At 51.3% G+C, this 24687-nt stretch overlaps 1 protein-coding gene across 2 annotated transcripts in view; it reads right to left on the bottom strand.

The window, feature by feature from the left end:
* LOC140430903 (adhesion G protein-coupled receptor G3-like) overlaps positions 1 to 24687 on the bottom strand; it is a 380819-nt gene that overhangs the window by 333763 nt on the left and 22369 nt on the right. For both annotated transcript variants that reach the window (XM_072518691.1, XM_072518690.1), the window contains exons 2-3: positions 7102 to 7207; positions 6581 to 6994 (exon numbers count right to left, since the gene is read on the bottom strand). In XM_072518691.1, the coding sequence (XP_072374792.1) occupies positions 6581 to 6994; positions 7102 to 7189 (502 nt within the window). In that variant the 5' untranslated portion in view covers positions 7190 to 7207. The remainder of the gene's footprint in view (positions 1 to 6580; positions 6995 to 7101; positions 7208 to 24687) is intronic.

Raw genomic sequence — 24687 nt, 5'->3', positions numbered from 1 at the left:
CCGCACCAACCCCCTCCAGTTCCTCGACTCTCTCAGTGCCATAGCCAGGGGTTCAATCGCCAGTGCGAAGAGCAGGGGGGACAGGGGACACCCCTGTCTCGTCCCTCGGTGCAACCGAAAGTACTCGGACCTCCTCCTATTTGTGGCCACACTCGCCATCGGGACCTCGTACAACAGACTAACCCACCTGACAAACCCCTCCCCAAACCCAAACCTCTTCAGCACCTCCCACAGGTACCTCCACTCTACCCTATCGAAGGCTTTCTCAGCGTCCATCGCCACCACTATCTCCGCCTCCCCCTCCCTCGCCGGCATCATGATAACGTTCAAAAGCCTCCGCACATTCGCGTTCAACTGTCTCCCCTTCACAAACCCCGTCTGGTCTTCATGGATGATCTGCGGCACACAATCCTCAATCCTCGTGGCTAAGACCTTCGCCAACACCTTGGCATCTACATTTAGCAAGGAAATCGGTCTGTAAGACCCACATTGCAGGGGATCCTCGAGCAGGACGACCAGCTACAACCCCCGGGGGAACGGGCAAGTAGAGAGCTGATGCGCCGCTTCAGGATCAAGGAGATCAGTGCCCGGGACATCGTCGGCGGTAAAGCCCCCCCCTCCCTTGCCTCATTAAAGGTCCTAACTAACAGCGGGCCCAACAGGTCCATACATTTTTTATAGAACTCGACCGGGAAACCGTCCGGCCCCGGTGCCTTCCCCGCCTACATGCTTCCTATCACTTTGATCAGCTCCTCCAGCCCAATCGGGGCCCCCAGTCCCGCCACCAGTCCCTCTTCCACCTTTGGAAACCTCAATTGGTCCAGGAAACGGCCCATCCCTCCCTCCTCCCGTGGGGGCTCGGATCGGTACAATTCCTCGTAGAAGTCCCTGAAGACCCCATTGATGCCAACCCCACTCCGCACCACGCTCCCTCCCCTGTCCTTAACTCCCCCGATCTCCCTAGCTGCGTCCCGCTTCCGAAGCTGATGCGTCAGCATCTGGCTTGCCTTTTCCCCATACTCGTAGACCGCCCCCTGGGCCTTCCTCCACTGCACCTCCGCCTTCCTGGTTGTCACCAGGTCGAATTCAGCCTGGAGGCTGCGCCTCTTCCTCAACAATCCTTCCTCAGGTTCTTCCGCATACCTCCTGTCTACCCTCACCATCTCCCCCACCAGCCTCTCCCTCTCCCCCCACTCCCTCCACTCCTTGTGGACCCTGATGGAGATCAGCTCTCCCCTCACCACCGCCTTCAGTGCCTCTGGGGGGTCCTCCTCCATGAGTGACGAGCTGCGCCTGTTCCTGCTCAGTAAGGGCATAGCCTCGAGCAGGACGACCAGCTACAACCCCCGGGGGAACGGGCAAGTAGAGAGGGAGAACGGCACGGTCTGGAAAACCGTCCTACTGGCCCTACGGTCCAGGGATCTCCCAGTTTCCCGGTGGCAGGAGGTCCTCCCGGACGCTCTCCACTCCATCCGGTCGCTGCTGTGTACCACCACTAACCAAACGCCTCATGAGCGCCTCCTCGTCTTCCCCAGGAAGTCCTCCTCTGGAACGTTGCTGCCGACCTGGCTGGCGGCCCCAGGACCCATCTTGCTCCGGAAACATGTGCGGGCACACAAATCGGACCCGTTGGTCAAGAGGGTTCACCTGCTCCACGCGAACCCGCAGTACGCCTACGTGGCGTACCCCGATTGCCGACAGGACACGGTCTCCCTGTGGGACCTGGCGCCCGCCGGAAACACACACACACCCCCGACATCGATCATCCCCTCCCTGCCACCGGCGCACCCCGCGACCGCCCTCTTCCCGGGGGAATCGGTCCTCCTCCCGTGCCCGCCCAGGAGTAAAACAGGAACAAACAGCGAAACGCTCCAGGAGATGACAACGCCCGAGCAAGCACCTGCACCACAACCGGGGCTGAGGCGATCGACAAGGAAGACCAGACCGCCCGCTCGACATGGGGAATCCGCGTGATACCAAGAATGTTTTTTTGCTCATATTGTAAATAGTTCTCCCAAACTTGTACATAGCCCAGTGTAGGGCTAAAGCTGTAGTAACACTGTCCGAAATTTGTTCCAGGGCCAGCCTTGTAAACCCCTACCACCATGCGAACCACCACCCCGCCGGGTTCCTTTTTAACAAGGGGTGAATGTGGTGGTATGAATTGGGGGTCATGTGGGACCTGTGAAGCTGAGATGCTATTGGCTGACAGATCCCGGGTCCTGGTTGGATCTGCCGACTTCTGGCCCCGCCCTGAAGGCGGAGTATAAGAACCCGAGCGTCTCCCCGCAGCTTAATTCTGTTGCTGAGCTGCGGGGAACAAGCATCGCTTAATAAAGCCTGGATCGACTTCATCACTTCTCGTCTCTCGTAAGTCATTGTGCGCTACATATGGGAAGCACTAAAAGCGGTGGTCAGGGGAGAGTTGATCTCCATCAGGGCTCACAAAGGGAAAACGGAGGCCAAAGAAAGGGAAAGACTACTGGGGGAGATTTTGAGGGTAGATAAAAAATATGCGGAGGCCCGGATGAAGGACTATACAGGGAGAGGCGACCACTCCAGATGGAAGGGAGGGCAAAGGCAATATGGGGAAAAGACGAGTCACCTGTTGGCCCACCAGCTGCGAAAGAGGACAGCGGCGAAGGAAATAGGGGGAGTTAGGGATGAAACGGGAGCCACGGTGCGGAGAGCAGGGAAGATAAACGAGGTGTTTGAGACCTTTTACGAGAGGCTATATAGGTCCCAACCCCCGGAGGGAAAAGAGGGGATGCAGCAGTTTCTGGACCAACTAAGGTTCCCGAAGGTGGAGGAGCAGGAGGTGGCAGGCCTGGGGGCGCCAATTGGGGTGGATGAGGTGACCAAAGGGTGGGGGAACATGCAGGCAGGGAAGGCCCCGGGACCAGATGGGTTCCCGGTGGAATTCTATAGAAAATATGTGGACTTGTTGGCCCCGCTCCTGGTAAGAACCTTTAATGAGGCCAGAGAAGGGGGGACCCTACCCCCGACAATGTCGGAGGCGACGATATCGCTAATCTTGAAGCGGGATAAAGGTCCGCTGCAGTGCGGGTCCTATAGGCCTATCTCATTGCTAAATGTGGACGCCAAGTTGCTGGCAAAGGTGCTGGCAATGAGGATGGAGGATTGTGTCCCGGGGGTGGTGCACGAAGACCAGACAGGGTTCGTAAAGGGGAGACAACTGAATGTCAATGTGCGACGGCTATTAGGAGTGATAATGATGCCCCCAGCAGAGGGGGAGGCAGAGATAGTGGCGGCAATGGATGCAGAGAAGGCATTTGATAGGGTGGAGTGGGAGTATCTATGGGAGGTGCTGAGGAGGTTCGGGTTCGGGGAGGGGTTTGTCAGCTGGGTTAAACTCCTCTATGGGGCCCCAACGGCAAGTGTGGTCACAAATCGGCAAAGGTCGGAGTATTTTCGACTACACAAGGGAACAAGACAGGGATGTCCGCTGTCCCCATTACTGTTTGCGCTGGAAATTGAACCACTGGCCATAGCGCTGAGAGACTCCAGGAAATGGAGAGGGGTGGTTAGAGGGGGAGAGGAACACCGAGTGTCACTCTATGCGGATGACCTACTGTTGTATGTGACGGATCCAGTGGGGGGGATGACAGAGGTCATGCAGATATTGAGGGAGTTTGGAGATTTCTCGGGATATAGGCTTAACATGGGAAAGAGTGAGCTTTTTGTGATACACCCTGTGTACCAGAGTAGAGGGATAGATGGCCTACCGCTAAGGAGAGTGGAAAGAAACTTCCGATACCTGGGAATTCAGATAGCCAGGAGCTGGGGAACCATACACAGACTCAATCTGACACGGCTGGTGGAACAAATGGAAGAGGATTTCAAAAGGTGGGACATGCAGCCGCTGTCACTGGCGGGCAGAGTGCAGGCGATTAAGATGATGGTCCTCCCGAGGTTCCTATTTGTGTTCCAATATCTCCTTATACTGATCACTAAGGCCTTTTTCAAAAAAATAGATAGGAGCATCACGAGGTTTGTGTGGGCGGGGAAGGCCCCGAGGGTAAGGAGGGGGTTCCTACAACGTAGTAGAGACAGAGGGGGACTGGCGTTGCCGAATTTGGGCGACTACTATTGGGCCGCCAACGTGGCGATGATTCGTAAATGGATGATAGAGGGAGAGGGAGCGGCGTGGAAAAGGTTGGAGATGAAGTCCTGTAAAGTCCTTGCAGGCGCTGGTGACGGCCCCATTACCGCTCTCCCCGAAAAGGTTTACCACGAACCCAGTGGTGGCGGCAACATTAAGTATCTGGGGGCAATGGAGGCGACAGAGGGGTGTGCTGGGAGCCTCGGTGTGGTCCCCGATCAGGAACAACCATAGCTTTGCCCCAGGGAGGCTGGATGGAGGATTCCAGAGCTGGCACCGGGCAGGAATCAGGAGAGTGGGAGACTTATTTATGGATGGGACGTTTGCGAGTTTGGGAGCGCTTGAGGAAAAGTATGAGATGCCCCTGGGAAATACCTTTAGGTATATGCAGGTGAGATCGTTCACGAGACAACTGGTGAGGGAATTTCCGCTGCTCCTGACACAAGGGATCCAGGGCAGGGTGATTTCGGGGGTGTGGGTCGGGGAGGGCAAAGTGTCCGAGATATACCGGGAGATGAGAGAAGAGGGGGAGGAGCTGGTGGACGAACTGAAGGGAAAATGGGAAGAAGAGCTCGGGGAGGAGATTGAGGAGGGTTTGTGGGCTGATGCCCTCAGCAGGGTAAATTCCTCTTCCTCGTGTGCCAGGCTTAGCCTGATCCAATTTAAGGTGCTGCATAGAGCACACATAACAGGAGCGAGGTTGAGCAGGTTCTTCGGAGTGGAGGACAAGTGTGGGAGATGCGGGGGAAGCCCGGCGAACCACACACATATGTTTTGGTCGTGTCCGGCACTGGACGGGTATTGGAGGGGAGTGACGGGAGTGATCTCGAAGGTGGTGAAGGTCCGGGCCAAGCCAGGCTGGGGGTTAGCTATATTTGGAGTAGCGGATGAGCTGGGAGTGCAGGAGGCGAAAGAGGCCGATGTTGTGGCCTTTGCATCCCTAGTAGCCCGGCGTAGGATTCTACTCATGTGGAAGGAAGCGAAAACCCCCGGCCTGGAGACCTGGATAAACGATATGGCGGGGTTCATAAAACTGGAGCGGATGAAGTTTGCGCTGAGAGGATCGGCTCAAGGGTTCACCAGGCGGTGGCAACCGTTCCTCGACTATCTAGCGGAACGTTAGGGGGAAGATAGATAGCCAGCAGCAGCAACCCGGGGGGGGGGGGGGGTAAATTGTTTGTGTTCTAGATGGGGAGAGTGGGTGGGGGGAGCATTACTTCGTGTTACTTGGTTAGTTTACTATATTATTTAAACAATGTTATATAGCAGGTATCATGCTACCATTTCTGTTGATTTGTAAGGGAAAAAATTGTGTTTGAAAACTTTAATAAAATATATATTTTTTAAAAATGTAAGTGAGTGAGATGGTTAGTTGGGAGAGGTAGACCATTGGCTGGGTGGATGTGTGGATTGGTGGATGAGTAGTCAGGGGGTAGTAACATCATGAGTAGTCAGGTCAGGTTTGGTTGGGGATAGCCAGGGCAATTGTTGGGTTGGGGGCTAGCCGGGTGGTTGGGGAGATAGCCAGTTTGGGGAAAGCAGTTGGGTTGATTCAGTTGGGTGGTCGGAGTGGTAGTCACAGAATCAAAGAATAATACAGTGCAGAAAAGGCCCTTTGGCCCATCGAGTCTGCACCGATGCATGAAAAACACCTGATCCCATTTTCTAGCACTTGGCCCATAGCCTTGAATGCTATGATGTGCCAAGTGCTCATCCGGGTACTTTTTAAAGGATGTGAGGCAACCCTCTACCACCCTCCAAGGCAGTTCATTCCAGATCATCACCACCCTTTGGGTTAAAACATTTTTCCTCAAATGCCCCCTAAACCTCCTGCCCCTCACCTTGAACATGTATCCCCTCGTAACTGAACCTTCAATTAAGGGGAACAGCTGTTCCCTATCCACCCTGAGCATGCCCCTGATAACCTCGTACACCTCGATCAGGTTGCCCCTCAATCTTCTTTGCTCCGGTGAAAACAACCCAAGCCGAACCAACCTTTCTTCATCACTTAAATGTTCCATCCCAGGCAACATCCTGGTGAATCATCTCTGCACCCCCTCCAGTGCAATCACATCCTTCCTATAATGTGGTCAGGCGGTGGGGGTTTTGGGGGTCTGATGGTGGGAGTAATTGGGGAGTCAGTTGTTCAATTATTCAGGGGTTAGACTAGGTTTCAATCTGTCTAACATTTTCTGAGTTCCTATCCAGGTAAATATATGGAACTCCGAAGTCTCCAACTCTATCTCAAAGTCAAAGACATTTGCAGAGGCTCCCAAGGAGCAGTCCTGTCTCTTGGACCAATATGGAAATTTTCCAGGGAGACTGGACTTCCACAGTGGTCTCCAATCATCTAGTGGCTGGAAGATTTGGACACTTTGCTTGTTGACGCTTGAGGTAAGCAGCTGGGGATATTAAAGATGTTATATGAATGAAATTAAATTTTGATCTATTCCTTACCTGAGCGGGAGCAATTAAATCCACTGAACACCACATGAGATGAATTTACAAACTGGATGTGAGTCAGGTTGAAGCCTTTCAGGTAGGAACAGTTACCCTTGTCTGTTGTGGAGTGATGGGAAAGGGTGAAGTTCTCACAGCATCGGGTTCTCTGTTGTGGTAAGTTTACATTTCCATTGGAAGAACTGATCAGGTATTTGCCTTCACTGCCATTCCAAATGAAGCAAAAATCCATCAAGCCGTTCTTTGTAATTATGGTCTCAGTTTTATCCACATTTTCACCAATCTCGACATAAACACCAGTAGAGTTCATGTAATATTTCAGCAAGCAGACATCATTGCCAATGCTGAGGTGAAACTTTGTTGTACTGCTGCTGAGGTTGGCACACAGTGTAAATTCTTCCAGACCCATAACTGCAAGGACAACAATCATTATCAGTAGGAACGCCACCAAAAATGTACCTTATCATGTTTAATATGCAGCTGGGGAAAGCTCAGAAAAAGGTTGGAAAATCACATACCTTTGTCATTGTTGAATTGAATGAAACAGCAGCAGAAAAGGTAAATCCAAAGCCTTAATTTAAATAACAGATCAACAGCACCCACCATCTCTGACTCAATCTGTTCCTGGAAAACAAATCAAATATTCACATGAAGAAAGAGAAAGAAAATGAGATCTATAGAGCCCTTTTCAGAACCTTAGCATGTTTAAATGAAATATTTTTGAAAGGGCAGTCACTGGGCCAATATCGGATACAGAAATACCAGTTTGCATACTGAAAGATTATAAAGAGGTGATAATCTACTGGTAAAAAAATTGCCTAGTACCCCATGAAAAATTGCTTTGCTCTCCTTTCAACAATACCATGGGATCTTCTACTCTTCTACTAATTTATGGGGATAGGGCAGGGAGTGGGCCCAGGTAGGATGTTCTTTCAGAGTGTTTACGTGGACTTGATGGCCCAAATAGCCTCCTTCTGCAGTGTAGGAATTCTATGGATTCTCTGATTCCAACAAAAAACAAGTGCCTTCAGATTCACAACTGCTTCAGCGTGGTGTGCAGCAGGCAAGGTAGCCTTCCTGGACTGAGGAGGTGTTTTCTCTTTAGTGGCAAGTTTTGTTGAACCACCAGAGGGGAGGTATTGATGATTGAGATAAGGTGGCAGCAGTGAAAGGGGAATGTGGCCTTGCTGACCCAGGGAGGAAGAGAGAGAGAGACTGCTGTGCCACAAAGACTCGTGGGGAGCAAAGGGTGAAAGCTGGTCTATACTATGGATGTCAATGCTTACAGATGGTGGGTCAGGCTTAATTGTGGGGACATCAACTGAAGGTCATTAGTGCAGCCCTGAGACGGAGGGTAACACTGAGAAGGTCATGGATGATAGAGTGAGGGTTATAAATGGCAGATCAAGGTAATAGGTGAACAGGGCAGATCCCCTGTGCCAGTGGGGAAGCTCGAGGGTGAATGAGGGGTCAAGGGTAATAGGCAGGTCATGGGTCACAAAGACAGGGCAAGGGTGATGGAAAGATTGTCAAAGGTGATTGTAGGAGACTGCAGGATGATGTCTCCCGGTTCAAGGGTCAATATGTGAGTGTCCATGGACAATGCTGCATCAGGGTTGTTTTTGGTATTCAGCTGGAGGATTGAATCATGCACTGTAGACAGATAGATGTCATGGACGTCCGGGTGCGGCGATGACCAGCTAAGTCGCACGTTTCGGCAGCTCCCGGTGGAACGGACTTTTGGGCTCTTGATAGGCGCCCCAACGGCAATTTTAACGTCAAAAAACACTGTGCGGTAATCCAGAAGGGAATCCCCCCTGGACACAGATGGAAAAAAGAGAGGAAAGTAGCCGGATTGCAGTGGATCCTCTAGAGCAGCAGCCAGGAAGGCAGGCACAAAGCAAGATGTGGCAGGAAGGAGGCAGTTTAATATGGGGCCCTGACCAACAAGAGTTCCTGCGGCGTTGCGTAGATGAACTCAAAAAGGAGATGAAGAAGGAGCTGTTGGCCACGATATTACAAGCGATTGAGGGGCTAAAGGAGGAACAAAAGACCCAGGAACAGGAGCTTCGGGTCGTGAAGGCAAAGGCTGCTGAGAATGAGGACGACATACAGGGCCTGGTGGTGAAAACGGAGATCCACGAGGCACAACACAAAAGATGTGTGGAAAGGCTGGAGGTGCTGGAGAATAATGCGAGGAGGAAGAACTTAAGGATTCTTGGTCTTCCCGAAGGTGCAGAAGGGGCGGACGTCGGGGCATATGTGAGCACGATGCTGCACTCGTTAATGGGATCGGAGGCCCCGACGGGTCCGCTGGAGGTGGAGGGAGCCTATCGGGTTATGGCGCGAAGACTGAGGGCTGGAGAAATTCCTCGAGCAATAGTGGTGAGATTTCTCCGATATAAGGACAGAGAGATGGTCCTCAGATGGGCAAAGAAAACTCGGAGCAGTAGGTGGGAGAACGCGGTGATCCGCGGATATCAAGATTGGAGTGCGGAGGTGGCGAGAAGCTTTAATCGGGCCAAGGCGGTGTTGCATAAAAGGAAGGTCAAATTCGGAATGCTGCAACCGGCAAGACTGTGGGTCACACGTCTAGGGAAACACCACTATTTCGAAACGGCAGAAGAGGCGTGGACATTTATTGTCGAGGAGAAGCTGGAGTGAGCGGGCCAGAAAAAGAACGTTTGGGACAAAGTGGGGGGGGGGGTGAATATGTGGGATGAAGGGGGGAAAAGGGGGAAGAGATGACTTCCCAAGTTGTTAAACCTGCGACCCTGTAACTTTTCTCTCTTCCCCATGTCGTGGGGGAGGGGGTGAGGGAGGATGAGGAGCTGAGGTCGCCGGCCAGTGGGGGCGGGGTCAAAAGGGAAGCGCGGGCTTTGTTCCCGCGCTATGGTAATCACGGCGGGAACAGGGAAGCAGGAAGGAGGGTGCCTCGCACAGTGTGAGCCGAGGTCACGGGGGGAAGCCGAGGTCGGCCAGAGTTTGCTGACTTCTGGGAGCAACATGGGGGGTGCAATTACGCTAGTTTGGGATCTAGCGGGGGGAGGGCGGGGGGGGTTAACTGGGTTGCTGCTGCTGGGGAGAAGGGGGAGCTGGTATGGGAGGGGGGGGTCGGGGCGGGGGGCCGCCGCCTGGGGGAGATACGGCTACGTGGGAACCGGGTGAGGAGCTGGGTTGAAAAAGGAAATGGCTAGTCGTCAAGGGGGGGGGGGGTAAAGAGCCCCCCAACCCGGTTGATCACGTGGAATGTGAGAGGGCTGAACGGGCCGATTAAGAGGGCACGGGTACTCGCACACCTAAAGAAACTTAAGGCAGATGTGGTTATGCTTCAGGAGACGCATCTGAAGCTGATAGACCAGGTCAGACTACGCAAAGGATGGGTGGGGCAGGTGTTTCATTCGGGACTAGACGCAAAAAACAGGGGGGTGGCCATACTAGTGGGAAAGCGGGTAATGTTTGAGGCAAAGACTATAGTGGCGGATAGTGGGGGCAGATACGTGATGGTGAGTGGCAAACTGCAAGGGGAGACAGTGGTATTAGTGAACGTGTATGCCCCGAACTGGGATGATGCCAATTTTATGAGGCGTATGTTAGGACGAATCCCGGACCTAGAAGTGGGGAAGTTGGTAATGGGTGGAGACTTTAGTACGGTGCTGGACCCAGGGCTGGACAGATCGAGGTCCAGGACCGGAAGGAGGCCGGCTGCAGCTAGGGTGCTTAAGGATTTTATGGAGCAGATGGGAGGAGTAGATCCCTGGAGATTTAGTAGACCTAGGAGTAAGGAGTTTTCGTTTTTCTCCTATGTACACAAAGTATTTTCACGAATAGATTTTTTTGTTTTGGGAAGGGCACTGATCCCAAAGGTGACGGGGATGGAGTACACGGCTATAGCCATTTCGGATCATGCTCCACACTGGGTGGACCTGGAGATAGGGGAAGAAAAACAACAGCGTCCACCCTGGAGAATGGACATGGGATTATTGGCGAATGAGCTGGTGTGTTTAAGGGTGAGGGGGTGTATTGAAAGGTACTTGGAAATTAATGATAATGGGGAGGCACAGGTGGGAGTGGTCTGGGAGGCGCTGAAGGCAGTGGTTAGAGGGGAGCTGATATCTATTAGGGCACATAAAGGAAAGCAGGAGGGTAGGGAAAGGGAGCGGTTGTTGAAAGAGCTTCTGAGGGTGGACAGACAATATGCGGAGGCACCGGAGGAGGGACTGTACAGGGAAAGGCAAAGGCTACATGTAGAATTTGACTTGTTGACTACGGGTAAGGCAGAGGCACAATGGAGGAAGGCACAGGGTGTACAGTACGAATATGGGGAGAAGGCGAGTAGGTTGCTGGCCCACCAACTGAGGAAAAGGGGAGCAGCGAGGGAGATAGGGGGGGTGAGAGATGAGGAGGGAGAGATGGAGCGGGGAGCGGAGAGAGTAAATGGAGTGTTCAAGGCATTTTACGAAAGACTATATGAAGCGCAGCCCCCGGACGGGAAGGAGAGAATGATGTGCTTTCTGGATCAGCTGGAATTTCCTAAGGTGGAGGAGCAGGAGAGAGTGGGGCTGGGAGCACGGGTTGAGACGGAGGAAGTAGTGAAAGGGATTGGGAGCATGCAGGCGGGGTAGGCCCCGGGACCAGACGGATTCCCAGTCGAATTCTATAAGAAATATTTGGACTTGCTGGCCCCGCTACTGATGAGAACCTTTAATGAGGCGAGGGAAAGGGGGCAGTTGCCCCTGACTATGTCAGAGGCAACGATATCGCTCCTCCTAAAGAACGAAAAAGACCCGCTGCAATGCGGATCATACAGGCCCATTTCCCTCCTGAATGTGGATGCTAAGATTCTGGCCAAGGTAATGGCAATGAGGATAGAGGATTGTGTCCCGGGGGTGGTCCATGAGGACCAAACTGGGTTTGTGAAGGGGAGACAGCTAAATACAAATATACGGAGGCTGCTAGGGGTAATGACGATGCCCCCACCAGAGGGGGAAGCGGAGATAGTGGTGGCGATGGATGCCGAGAAAGCATTTGATAGAGTGGAGTGGGATTATTTGTGGGAGGTGTTGAGGAGATTTGGCTTTGGGGACGGGTATATCAGGTGGGTACAGTTGCTGTATAGGGCCCCGATGGCGAGCGCGGTCACGAATGGACGGGGGTCTGACTATTTTCGGCTCCATAGAGGGACGAGGCAGGGATGTCCTCTGTCCCCGTTATTGTTTGCATTGGCGATTGAACCCCTGGCCATAGCACTGAGGGGTTCCAGGAAGTGGAGGGGAGTACTCAGGGGGGGGAGAAGAACATCGGGTATCTCTGTATGCGGATGATTTGTTGCTATATGTGGCGGACCCGGCGGAGGGGATGCCAGAGATAATGCGGATACTTGGGGAGTTTGGGGATTTTTCAGGGTATAAACTGAACATGGGGAAAAGTGAGTTACTTGTGGTGCATCCGGGGGAGCAGAGCAGAGAGATAGAGGATTTACCGTTGAGGAAGGTAACAAGGGACTTCCCGTACCTGGGGATCCAGATAGCCAAGAATTGGGGTACATTACATTGGCTTAATTTAACACGGTTGGTGGAACAGATGGAGGAGGATTTCAAGAGATGGGACATGGTGTCCCTGTCATTGGCAGGTAGGGTGCAGGCGGTTAAAATGGTGGTCCTCCCGAGATTCCTTTTTGTGTTCCAGTGCCTCCCGGTGGTGATCACGAAGGCTTTTTTCAAAAGAATGGAGAAGAGCATTATGAGTTTTGTGTGGGCTGGGAAGACCCCGAGAGTGAGGCGGGGATTCTTGCAGCGTAGTAGGGACAGGGGGGGGCTGGCACTACCGAGCCTAAGTGAGTACTATTGGGCCGCCAATGTTTCAATGGTGTGTAAGCGGATGGGAGAAGGGGAGGGAGCGGCGTGGAAGAGATTGGAGAGGGCGTCCTGCAGGGGGACTAGCCTACAAGCAATGGTGACGGCGCCGTTGCCGTTCTCACCAAAGAAATACACCACAAGCCCAGTGGTGGTGGCTACATTGAAAATTTTGGGGCAGTGGAGACGGCATAGGGGAAGGACGGGAGCTTCGGTGCCGTCCCCGATAAGAAACAATTATAGGTTCGTTCCGGGGAGAATGGATGGGGGATTTGGAGCATGGCAAAGAGCTGGGGTAGTACAATTAAGAGATCTATTTGTACATGGGACGTTTGCGAGTCTGGGATCGCTGACGGAGAAATATGGGTTGCCCCAAGGGAATGCATTTCGGTATATGCAATTGAGGGCTTTTGCGAGGCAACAGGTGAGGGAATTCCCGCAGCTCCCGATGCAGGAGGTGCAGGATAGAGTGATCTCAGAGACATGGGTGGGGGACGGTAAGGTGGCGGACATATACAGGGAGATGAGGGACGAGGGGGAGATCATGGTAGATGAGCTGAAAGGGAAATGGGAAGAAGAACTGGGGGAGGAGATTGAGGAGGGGCTGTGGGCTGATGCCCTACGTAGGGTAAACTCATCGTCCTCGTGTGCCAGGTTAAGCCTGATACAATTTAAGGTGCTACACAGGGTGCATATGACTGGAGCACGGCTTAGTAAATTTTATGGGGTAGAGGATAGGTGTGCGAGATGCTCGAGAGGCCCAGCGAATCACACCCACATGTTCTGGTCATGCCCAGCACTACAGGGGTTCTGGGTGGGGGTGGCAAAGGTGCTTTCGAAGGTGGTGGGGGTCCAGGTCGAACCAAGCTGGGGGTTGGCTATATTTGGGGTTGCAGAAGAGCCGGGAGTGCAGGAGGCGAGAGAGGCTGACGTGTTGGCCTTTGCGTCCCTTGTAGCCCGGTGCAGGATATTGTTAATGTGGAAGGAAGCCAAACCCCCGGGTGTGGAGACCTGGCAGGGTTTATAAAGTTCGAACGGATTAAGTTCGTGTTAAGGGGTTCGGCTCAGGGGTTCACCAGGCGGTGGCAACCGTTCGACTACCTCACAGAAAGATAGAGAGAATGGAAAAGAAGTAGACAACAGCAGCAACCCAGGTTGGGGGGGGGGGGGGGGGGCGGATTTGGTATATGTAATTGTATATTGGATTGTTGGATTGCATTTTTGGAGAGTATTTATTTTGGACAAGGCAGTTGCCATTTAGTTTTGTTTTAGTTTTTGTTTATATATTACTTATTTATTTATTTTAAACTGGCCACTTATTTATATTGCTTTATTGTTGTGTAAAAGAAACACTACGTATTGTTATGTTTGGCCAAAAATCTTGAATAAAATATACTTTTTAAAAAAGATAGATGTCATGATATTCAGATAAACATCATGGTGCAAACACACATACACGCTGATGGACTGATCAACGGACCAATCAACACACACGCAACATCACAGCCCATCACAAGCAAGAGCACATGCACTATAAAACGGGGAACACCACAGTTCCTGCTCATTCCAGCAGGAGACAGCTCAGGGCACAGAGCTCACAGCAAGCTACTCAGACATACACCATGTGCTTGAGTGCCTCTCTAAGATAGTGTTAGGGCTGGGTCCACAGGTTAAAGGGTAAAGAACGAACCACAGTCATATGTTTACAGATGTTGTTATTGATAGTAATAAAACAGAGTTGTACCATCTGCAACCGTGTTGGTTCATCTGTATAGCAGAACACCCAACATGGCATAGTACCAGTATTGGAACCCAGCAACTGTGAGACCTACCTACACATCCGGCATCCTGCGCCATGGACACCATCAGCTCCAAATCGCTGGAAATCTCGGCGTCAACTGGAAGCTATTTAAACAGCGCTTCCAGTTCTTCCTAGAAGCCACAGAGAGGGAGAATGCTTCGGACACCAGAAAAATCGCCCTCCTCCTCTCCACGGCAGGGCAACATGCCATCCACATCTACAACTCCCTGGTGTTCGCGGACGGTGAGGACAAGACGAAGTACAAGACGGTCCTTCTTAAACTTGAGCAGCACTTCAGCGTCGAGGTGAACGAGAGCTTCGAGAGGTACCTCTTCCAGCAGCGCCTGCAGGGTAAGGATGAGCCTTTTCAATCTTTCCTGACACACCTCCGTATCCTCGCACAGTCCTGCGATTATGAGGCCACCTCCGATTCCATGATTTGGGACCAGATAGTTTTTGGGGTCACCTTGGGCACCCTACGGCAGCAGCTCCTCAAGATTAAGAGCCTCACCTTAGCCACCGCCATTGAAGCCTGCGTCCTCCATGAAAACGCGACCAGCCGGTACTCCCAATTCCAGGCGGCCGAATCGGCACGGCAGGGGTCCTACGAGGCCGAGCGGGTCCAGTCGATTGATTTTCTCCCGGCCCGCGGCCCGGGCGGCCATTTCACGCGCTTGTGCGCGCCAAAAGAGACGTCAACGCAGAGGGACGCGACGCGCAGGCGCTCTACGCAGGACCGAACTGCACATGCGCGATAGCGCAACGAATGCCATGACGTCACGACATGCGGCAACTACGGATCCGCACATTTAAAGCGGCAATGTCCAGCAAAGAATCGACAATGGCTCCGCTGTGGCAAGATGGGCCACTACGTGCCTGCTGTCGAGCAGCTCAGCCTGCCAACGCTCCCCAATTCCGCCAGCCTCACAGAGACGTGCGGACCATTCAGCCTCCATACACCGAGTCAAACCCTGACGATGTACAGACCGGTGATACCGCCGACCGGGAAGCCTTCCGCGTCGCGGTCATTGACAGGAACCGGATGTCCCCAAGCAGGACCCACCAGCCGATGCCAGTGACCAGTGTCAATCCGGGTGATTAATGGTGTGCCACCCTAACGGTCAACCGATCACCAATCACATTCCGTTTAGACACTGATGCCTCCGCCAATCTTAGAGCATGGTCAGCCTTCTACGCCTTGAAGGTCAGACCACCGATTCGGCCATCCCGCTGTCAGATGGTCGATTACAACGGTAATGTTATCCCGGCCATGGGATCCTGCCAGCACGAGGTCACACACAATGCACACTGTCCTTTGAGATAGTTGGATCATCGAAGGACTCCCTGCTAGGCGCACAGGCGTGCAAGGTTCTCCACCTCGTTCAGCGGGTACACACTCTGTCTCCAGAAAGCACGTCCGACTTCCCGGATGCAGAATTTAGGGCCCAGCTCCACTCGCTCCTCGCCCACAACCAGGAGGCTTTCGAGGGCATGGGCACACTGCCCTACACTTACAGAATACGGCTCAAACTGGATGCCACCCTGGTCATTCACGCACCTCGTAGAGTCCCAGCACCACTCAAGGACCGCCTCAAGCAGCAGCTGCCGGATCTCCAGGACTAAGGAGTGCTTTCCCGGGTCACGGAGCCCACGCCATGGGTCAGCTCCATGGTGTGCGTTAAAAAGCCCTCTGGCGAACTCAGGATCTGCATCGACCCGAAAGACCTAAACAACAACATCATGAGGGAACACTACCCCATACCCAAACGGGAAGAGATCACGAGCAAAATTTTTTACAAAGCTTGATGCCTCAAAGGGTTTTTGGCAGATTCAACTGGATCAGTCCAGCAGGAAGCTGTGCACCTTCAACACTCCCTTTGGCAGGTACTGCTACAACAGAATGCCGTTTGGCATCATCTCGGCATCCGAGGTATTTCATAGAATCATGGAACAGATGATGGAGGGCATCGAAGGGGTGCACGTCTATGTTGACGACGTCATCATCTGGTCCACCACACCACAGGAGCACATCAGTCATCTCCAACGTGGTGTCTTTGCTCGGATACGAGAACACGGCCTGCGCCTCAACCGAGCCAAGTGTTCTTTTGGCCAAACTGAGCTAAAGTTTCTGGGGTACCACATATCCCGGTCAGGAGTGTGTCCGGATGCAGACAAAGTGAGCGCCATTATAGCCATGCTGCAGCCGGCAGACAAGAAGGCAGTGCTACGCTTTCTCGGGATGGTCAACTTCCTGGGGAAGTACATTCCCAACCTTGCCTCCCACACAACGGCTCTTCGCCACCTAGTGAAGAAGACCACGGAGTTCCAATGGCTGCCCGCACACCAGAAGGAATGGGAGGAGCTCAAGATTAAGCTCACCACAGCCCTGGTATTGGCGTTCTTCGACACCTCTCGAGATACGAAGATCTCGAATGATTCCAGCCAGTCCGGCATTGGGGCAGTACTCTTGCAACAGGACGACACTGCATCATGGGCCCCGGTCGCCTATGCCTCGCGGGCCATGACCCCCACAGAACAGCGCTATGCGCAGATCAAGAAGGATGTGCCCTTTGCTTTAGAGAGGGTGCAGAAGAGATTTACCAGAATGTTGCCTGGTATGGAGGGCATAAGCTATGAGGAGCGATTGAATAAACTCGGTTTGTTCTCACTGGAACGAAGGAGGTTGAGGGGCGACCTGATAGAGGTATACAAAATTATGAGGGGCATAGACAGAGTGGATAGTCAGAGGCTTTTCCCCAGGGTAGAGGGGTCAATTACTAGGGGGCATAGGTTTAAGGTGAGAGGGGCAAAGTTTAGAGTAGATGTACGAGGCAAGTTTTTTACGCAGAGGGTAGTGGGTGCCTGGAACTCACTACCGGAGGAGGTAGTGGAGGCAGGGACGATAGGGACATTTAAGGGGCATCTTGACAAATATATGAATAGGATGGGAATAGAAGGATACGGACCCAGGAAGTGTAGAAGATTGTAGTTTAGTCGGGCAGTATGGTCGGCACGGGCTTGGAGGGCCGAAGGGCCTGTTCCTGTGCTGTACATTTCTTTGTTCTTTGTTCTTTTGAGTGCCTGTGTTTGTTAACCGGCATAGATAAATTCCACGACTACGTGTATGGTCTCCCTCAGTTCACCGTGGAAACCGACCATCGCCCCCTGGTCAGCATCATACAAAAGGACCTGAATGAGATGACCCCTCGCCTCCAGCGCATTCTGCTACAGCTCCGGAGGTACGACTTCCAACTGGTCTACACCCCGGGAAAGGACCTCATCATCGCAGATGCCCTGTCCAGAGCAGTGAGCACACCGCCCGAATCGGGGGGGTTCGTATGTCAGGTCGAAGCACATGTGGCCTTCACATCGGCCAATCTGCCAGCTAATGATTCAAGTCTGGCCCGTATTCGCTGGGAGACTGCGGCTGACCCCCTTCTACAACGTGTGATGCGCCACATGATGGGAGGGTGGCTCAAATGACAGTGCCCACAATTCTACAATGTCCGGGATGACTTGGCCGTCATTGACGGTGTCCTAAAGTTGGACCGGATTGTGATTCCACACATACAGGCTGGTCCTCGAACAATCACACAAAGGCCATCTCGGGGTTGAGAAGTGCAGGCGGAGGGCCCGGGAAGCTGTATACTGGCCGGGCATCAGCGACGACATTGCCAACATGGTGCTCAACTGCCCCACCTGCCAAATGTTTCAGCCGGCGCAACCCCCTGAGACGCTTCAGCCCCACGAGTTGGTAACGTCCCCCTGGGCGAAGGTGGGTGTGGACCTTTTTCATACGCTCGGCAGGGACTACGTCATCATACTATCCACTGGCCTCTCACCAGCCCAGCTGTTGATGGGTCGCGCCCTCAGGACCACTGTACCGTCCATTCATGTTCCTAAACCCAACCATGCTCCAGTACTGCAAAAGATGCAACAGCAGCGTGTTCGGCAGAAGGTGGCACATGACACTCGGGCAACTGATCTTCCTGCCTTGGTGCCTGGAGACAACGTCCGCACCCACCTACCAGAGGGTGGCTGGTCGGCAACTGCCGAAGTTCTCCGACGCGTGGCTCCCTGCTCGTTCCTGGTTCGCACCTGATGCCTGATGGCTCCACTCGCCGGCGCAATCGCCGGGCTCTTCGCATGCTTCCACGCTCGCTACGTGATCATACACCAGTGCCACGCCCTTCTGTTGTTCCTGATATCGACTTCGTGGAGCTTCCTGCCAGGCCCATTCCTCAGCCGGTGGATCCTGACCCACCCTTGAGGTGGTCAACCCAAATTCGTCACCCACCTACTAGGCTGGACGTATGAGCCTGTTTGAACATTGGACTCACTAAAGTGTTGTGCCACAATGTTAATATGTTTCTCTTTTTGTCGTTGCAGGAGTTCGTTTTTGATGTTTGATGATTACACTTGTTTTGTTTATGGTACAACCTCTTTGCTATGTTGCACCTGACACCTTCCTATGTATATAGTTTAGCCTCATGTACATGTTGTAGATATTGCACACACACATTCAGCTGCACTCAGTACACATCTATATTTATTCCCACATAGGCACATATTCTTGTAAAAAAGGGTGGCTGTCATGATATTCAGATAAACATCATGGTGCAAACACACATACACACTGGTGGACAGATCAATGGACCAATCAACACACACGCAACATCACAGTCAATCACAAGCAAGAGCACATGCACTATAAAACGGGGAACACCACAGTTCCCGCTCATTCCAGCAGGAGACAGCTCAGGGCACAGAGCTCATAGCAAGCCACTCAGCCATACACCATGTGCTGAGTGTCTCTCTAAGATAGTGTCAGGGCTGGGTCCACAGGTTAAAGGGTAAAGAACGAACCACAGTCATATGTTTACAGATGTTGTTATTGATAGTAATAAAACAGAGTTGTACCACCTGCAACCGTGTTGGTTCGTCTGTATAGCAGAACACCCAACACGACAATAGAGACCAGTGTATGACCAATGTATAGGGCGTTCCATTAGCTACCATGGGTTGGCACAGTGGTTAGCACTGCACAGCACCAGGGATCTGGATTCAATTACGACTTTGGGTGACTGTGTAGATATTGCACTTTTCCCCCGTATCTGTGTGGGTTTCCTCCTGGTATTCCGGTTTCCTTCCACAGTGCAGGTTAGGTGGGGTTATGGTGTTACAGGCAGGGGAGTGGGGTAGGGTGCTCTTTCAGAGGATTGTGCAGACTCAATGGACCAAATGCCCTCCATCTGCACTGCAGTGATTCTATGATTCTATGAAATGTTCAGGACACAATCACAGAATAATACAGTGCAGAAGAGGCCCATTTGCCCATCGGGTCTGCACCAAAGCATGGAAAACAACTGAACTGTCTACCTAATCCCATTTGCCAGCAGTTGGCCCATAACCTTGAATGGTATGACATGCCAAGTGTTCATCCAGCTACTTTAAAAAAAAACACATTTGATTAAGGCATTGATAGAAATTGTCTTTTCTAGTCAGCTATAACCATGAGAGTAAGGGAAGATGATAGAGCTTTAATTGAGAACTCATTAAGAATAATTAACGATAATCATAGTAAACATTACTTCAGTGCAACAATAACTGGGAATCCACTAAGGGTTAATCCAGATAATACTCTGTAATTTCTCAGGTTTCTCATCAGCAAGTTGCTTGAGACTACAAGGTCAGTGCCGTCAACTAGCTAAAAGGCCCCATTGTATGGTAAAAACTGGGTGGCTGTCCAGTACGAGTAGTCCCGTTTCTATAGTAACAGCCAGTCTAGGGCATATAATTTCTTAACGAAAACTGTTTTTCTAATTAAATTGGCAAGCGATGGAATGGGAAATTGGCAATAATATATTTAAATACATATATCTCTTAAATTGATGAGCAGACAGTTTGGTTGAATTGAGTGAATTATAAATTAGTTAAAGCCAATCAAAAGTAAAAAGAAGGCCATACCTTAAGATAATAGTCTTCTTGAGAATCACTTACCGGGTTGGAAAAACTCATTCCGGAATCACCGTGGGCGGGAATCTCCCATCACGCGGCTATGTGTTGACGCCGGCATAAAAACGGGAGTGTTTTACTCTGGCGTCAACAGGCCTTCCGGCGCCCGATTCTCCGGCCCACAGGGGGCCAGCACGGCCTGGGCCGCTCCAGCTGCTGATCTTGGCGTCAACTGGGTGCCGCGCCGTCCGTGCATGTGCAGTGGCACCGGCGCCAAGGCGCGCATGCGCAGTGGCTTTCCTCTCCGTGCTGGCCCCGACGCCAAATGGCATAGGGCTACAGGAGCTGGCGCGGAAGGAGGCCCCCAGCCCGAGAGGCCGGCCGGCCAATCAGTGGGCCCCGATCACAGGCCAGGCCACAACGGAGGCCCCCCTGGGGTCGGACTCCCCCCCCTCCGCCCCCACAGGCCGGAATTTAGCTGGGCCAATCCACGTACTCTGCACATCTTTTGGGTTGTGGGGGCGAAACCATGCAAACACGGGGAGAAATAGTAACAGGATGGTAGGGCAGGCAATAAGCAAAGAAATAACGGATGCATGTAGAAATGGTATAGCGGTTATCATGGGAGATTTTAATCTGCATATCGATTGGTTTAACCAGGTTGGTAAAGGCAGCCTTGAGGAGGAGTTTATAGAATGTGCCCGGGATAATTTCCTGGAACAGTATGTAATGGAACCTACAAGGGAACAAGCGGTCCTAGATCTGGTCCTGTGTAATGAGGCAGGATTGATTAATGATCTCATAGTTCGGGATCCTCTTGGAAGGAGCGACCACAATATGGTGGAATTTAAAATACAGTTGGAGGATGACAAGGTAAAATCAAACACTGGTGTTTTGTGCTTAAACAAAGGCGATTACAATGGGATAAGAGAAGAACTAGCTAAGGTAGACTGGGAGCAAAGACTTCATGGTGAAGCAGTTGAGGAACAGTGGAGAACCTTCCGAGCGATCTTTCACAGTGTTCAGAAAAGGTTCATACCGACAAAAAAGAAAGACGGTAGAAAGGGAAAAAATCGACCGTGGATATCTAAGGAGGTGAGGGAGAATATCAAATTGAAGGAAAAAACATACAAAGTGGCAAAAATTAGTGGGAGACTAGAGGACTGGGAAGTCTTTAGGGGACAACAGAAAGCTACTAAAAAAGCCATAAAGAAGAGTAAGGTAGACTATGAAAGTAAACTGGCTCAGAACAGTATTCTCAGCAGATAGTAAAAGCTTCAACAAATATATAAGACAAAAAAGAGTGGCTAAGGTAAATATTGGTCCTTTGGAAGATGAGAAGGGAGATTTAATAATAGGAGACGGGGAAATGGCTGAGGAGCTGAACAGGTTTTTTGGGTCAGTCTTCACAGTGGAGGACACAAATAACATGCCAGTGACTGATGGAAATAAAGATATGATAGGTGAGGACCTTGAGATGATTGTAATCACTAAGGAGGCAGTATTGGGCAAGCTAATGGGGCTAAAGGTAGACAAGTCTCCTGGCCCTGATGGGATGCATCCCAGAGTGTTAAAAGAGATGGCTAGGGAAACGCACTAGTGATAATTTATCAAAATTCACTAGTCTCTGGGATGGTCCCAGAGGATTGGAAAGTAACAAACGTGACACCACTGTTTAAAAAAGGAGGTCGGCAGAAAGCGGGTAATTATAGGCCGGTAAGCTTAACTACGGTTGTAGGGACAATGCTGGAATCTATCATTAAGGAGGAAATAGCGGGGCACCTGGAGGGAAATTGTCCCATTGGGCAGACGCAGCATGGGTTCACAAAGGGTAGGTCGTGTCTGACTAATTTGGTAGAATTTTTTGAGGATATTACCAGTGCAGTAGATAACGGGGAGCCAATGGATGTGGTATATCTGGATTTCCAGAAAGCTTTTGACAAGGTGCCACACAAAAGGTTGCTGCATAAACTAAAGATGCATGGCATTGAGGGTAAAGTGGTAGCATGGGTAGAGGATTGGTTAACTAACAGAAAGCAGAGAGTGGGGATAAATGGGTGTTTCTCTGGTTGGCAACCTGTAACTAGTGGGGTCCCTCAAGGATCAGTGTTGGGCCCACAGTTGTTCACAATTTACATAGACGATTTGGAGTTGGGGACCAAGTGCAATGTGTCAAAGTTTGCAGACGACACTAAGATGAGTGGTAATGCAAAAAGGGAAGTCTGCAGAAGGATTTGGATAGGTTAGGTGGATGGGCTAGGGTCTGGCAGATGGAATTCAATGTTGCCAAGTGTGAGGCTATCCATTTTGGGAGGAATAACAGCAGAATGGATTATTATTTAAACGGTAAGATGTTAAAACATGCTGCTGTGCAGAGGGACCTGGGTGTGCTGGTGCAAGAGTCGCAAAAAGTTGGTATGCAGGTGCAACAGGTGATTAAGAAGGCTAATCGAGTTTTGTCTTTCATTGCTAGAGGGATGAAGTTCAAGACTAGGGAGGTTATGCTGCAATTGTATAGGGTGTTGGTGAGGCCGCATCTGGAGTATTGTGTTTAGTTTTGGTCTCCTTACCTGAGAAAAGACATATTGGCACTGGAGGGAGTGCAGAGGAGATTCACTAGGTTGATCCCAGAGTTGAGGGGATTAGATTATGACGAGAGGTTGAGTAGACTGGGACTGTACTCATTGGAGTTTAGAAGGATGCGGGGGGGGGGGGATCTTATTGAGACATATAAAATTATGAAGGGAATAGATAGGATAGATGCAGCCAGGTTGTTTCCACTGGTCGGGGAAAGCAGAACTAGGGGGCATAGCCTCAAAATAAGGGGAGGTAGATTTAGGACGGAGTGTAGGAGGAACTTCTTCACCCAAAGGGTTGTGAATCTCTGGAATTCCTTGCCCAGTGAAGCAGTTGAGGCTCCTTCTTTAAACGTTTTTAAGAAAAAGATAGATGCCTTTCTAAAGAATAAGGGGATTCGCGGATATGGTGTACGGGCCGGAGAGTGGAGCTGAGTCCACAAAGATCAGCCATGATCTCATTAAATGGCGGAGCAGGCTCGAGGGGCCAGGTGGCCTACTCCTGTTCCTAGTTCTTATGTTCTTATGTTTCTACACCATCCCTGTATCCACGTGTTTAACTGCACTCTCTCCCTTTTCCTCACCTCGCTAGCACGTGGCACTGGCAGCAAACCAGAGATGACAACACGGTCGGTCCTGGCTCTCAGATTCCACCTTAGCTCCCTGAATTCCTGTTTTACATCCCTGTCCCTTTTCCTCCTATGTTGTTGGCACCAATGTGTACCACGACTTGTGGCTGCTCCCCCTCCCTCTTAAGGATCCTGAAAACACGATCAGAGATGTCACGGACCTTGGCACCCGGGAGGCAACCCACCAACCATGAGCCTCTATCATTGCCACAGTTCGCAATCGTGGTTTGTGTTGGCGATTTTTTCTTGTCGCCTACAGAGCTGTCCCATTACCACACAAGACCATCTAACACGCTCCCTATCCTTCATACGGGTAGTTTTCCCCCAAACTCTCTTCATATCTTCATTAAAGGGACCATTGGCCCTTGGGGATGTTGTATTTTAATTCAATTTCCTTATTCGCATCGGCAATTCAAACTGTTAAGGTGCCCCATGGTCGGCTCATGCAGAAAGTAAGGAGGCATGGCATAGAGGGAAATTTGGCCGATTGGATCAGTAACTGGCTATCACATAGAAGACAGAGGGTGGTGGTAGATGGTAAATTTTCATCCTTGACCCCAGTCACCAGCGGTGTACCACAGGGATCAGTGCTGAGTCCTCTGCTATTTGTGATTTTTATCAATGACTTGGGTGATGGAGTTGAAGGTTGGGTTAGTAAATTTGCTGATGACACCAAGATTGGTGGAGTAGTGGATAATGTGGAGGGCTGTTGTAGGCTGCAAAGAGGCATTGATAGGATGCAGAGCTGGTCTGAAAAGTGGCAGATGGAGTTTAACCCTGATAAGTGTGAGGTGATTCATTTTGGTAGGACAAATTTGAATGCGGATTACAGGGTTAACGGCAAGGTTCTGAAGAATGTGGAGGAGCAGAGAGATCTCGGAGTTCATGTCCATAGTTCTCTGAAAATTGCCACCCAAGTGAATAGAGCCGTGAAGAAAGCCTACAGTGTGTTAGCATTTATTAACAGTGGGATTGAGTTTAAGAGCCGTGAGGTTATGCTGCAACTGTACAAGACCTTGGTTAGACCACATTTGGAGTATTGTGTGCAGTTCTGGTCACCTCATTATAGGAAGGATGTGGAAGCATTGGAAAGGGTGCAAAGGAGATTTACCAGGATGCTGCCTGGATTGAAGGGTAGGTCTTATGAGGAAAGGTTGAGGGAGCTAGGGCTTTTCTCATTGGAGCGAAGGAGGATGAGAGGTGACTTAATTGAGGCGTATAAGATGATGAGAGGGGTAGATAGAGTGGACGTTCAGCGACTTTTTCCTCGGGTGGATGTAGCTGTTAC

This window comes from Scyliorhinus torazame, chromosome 10 (assembly GCF_047496885.1).
Source record: "Scyliorhinus torazame isolate Kashiwa2021f chromosome 10, sScyTor2.1, whole genome shotgun sequence".
NCBI classification, from domain to species: domain Eukaryota; kingdom Metazoa; phylum Chordata; class Chondrichthyes; order Carcharhiniformes; family Scyliorhinidae; genus Scyliorhinus; species Scyliorhinus torazame.
The sequence above is the reverse complement of the archived record's forward strand: the minus strand, read 5'-3'. Positions and strand labels throughout refer to the sequence as shown.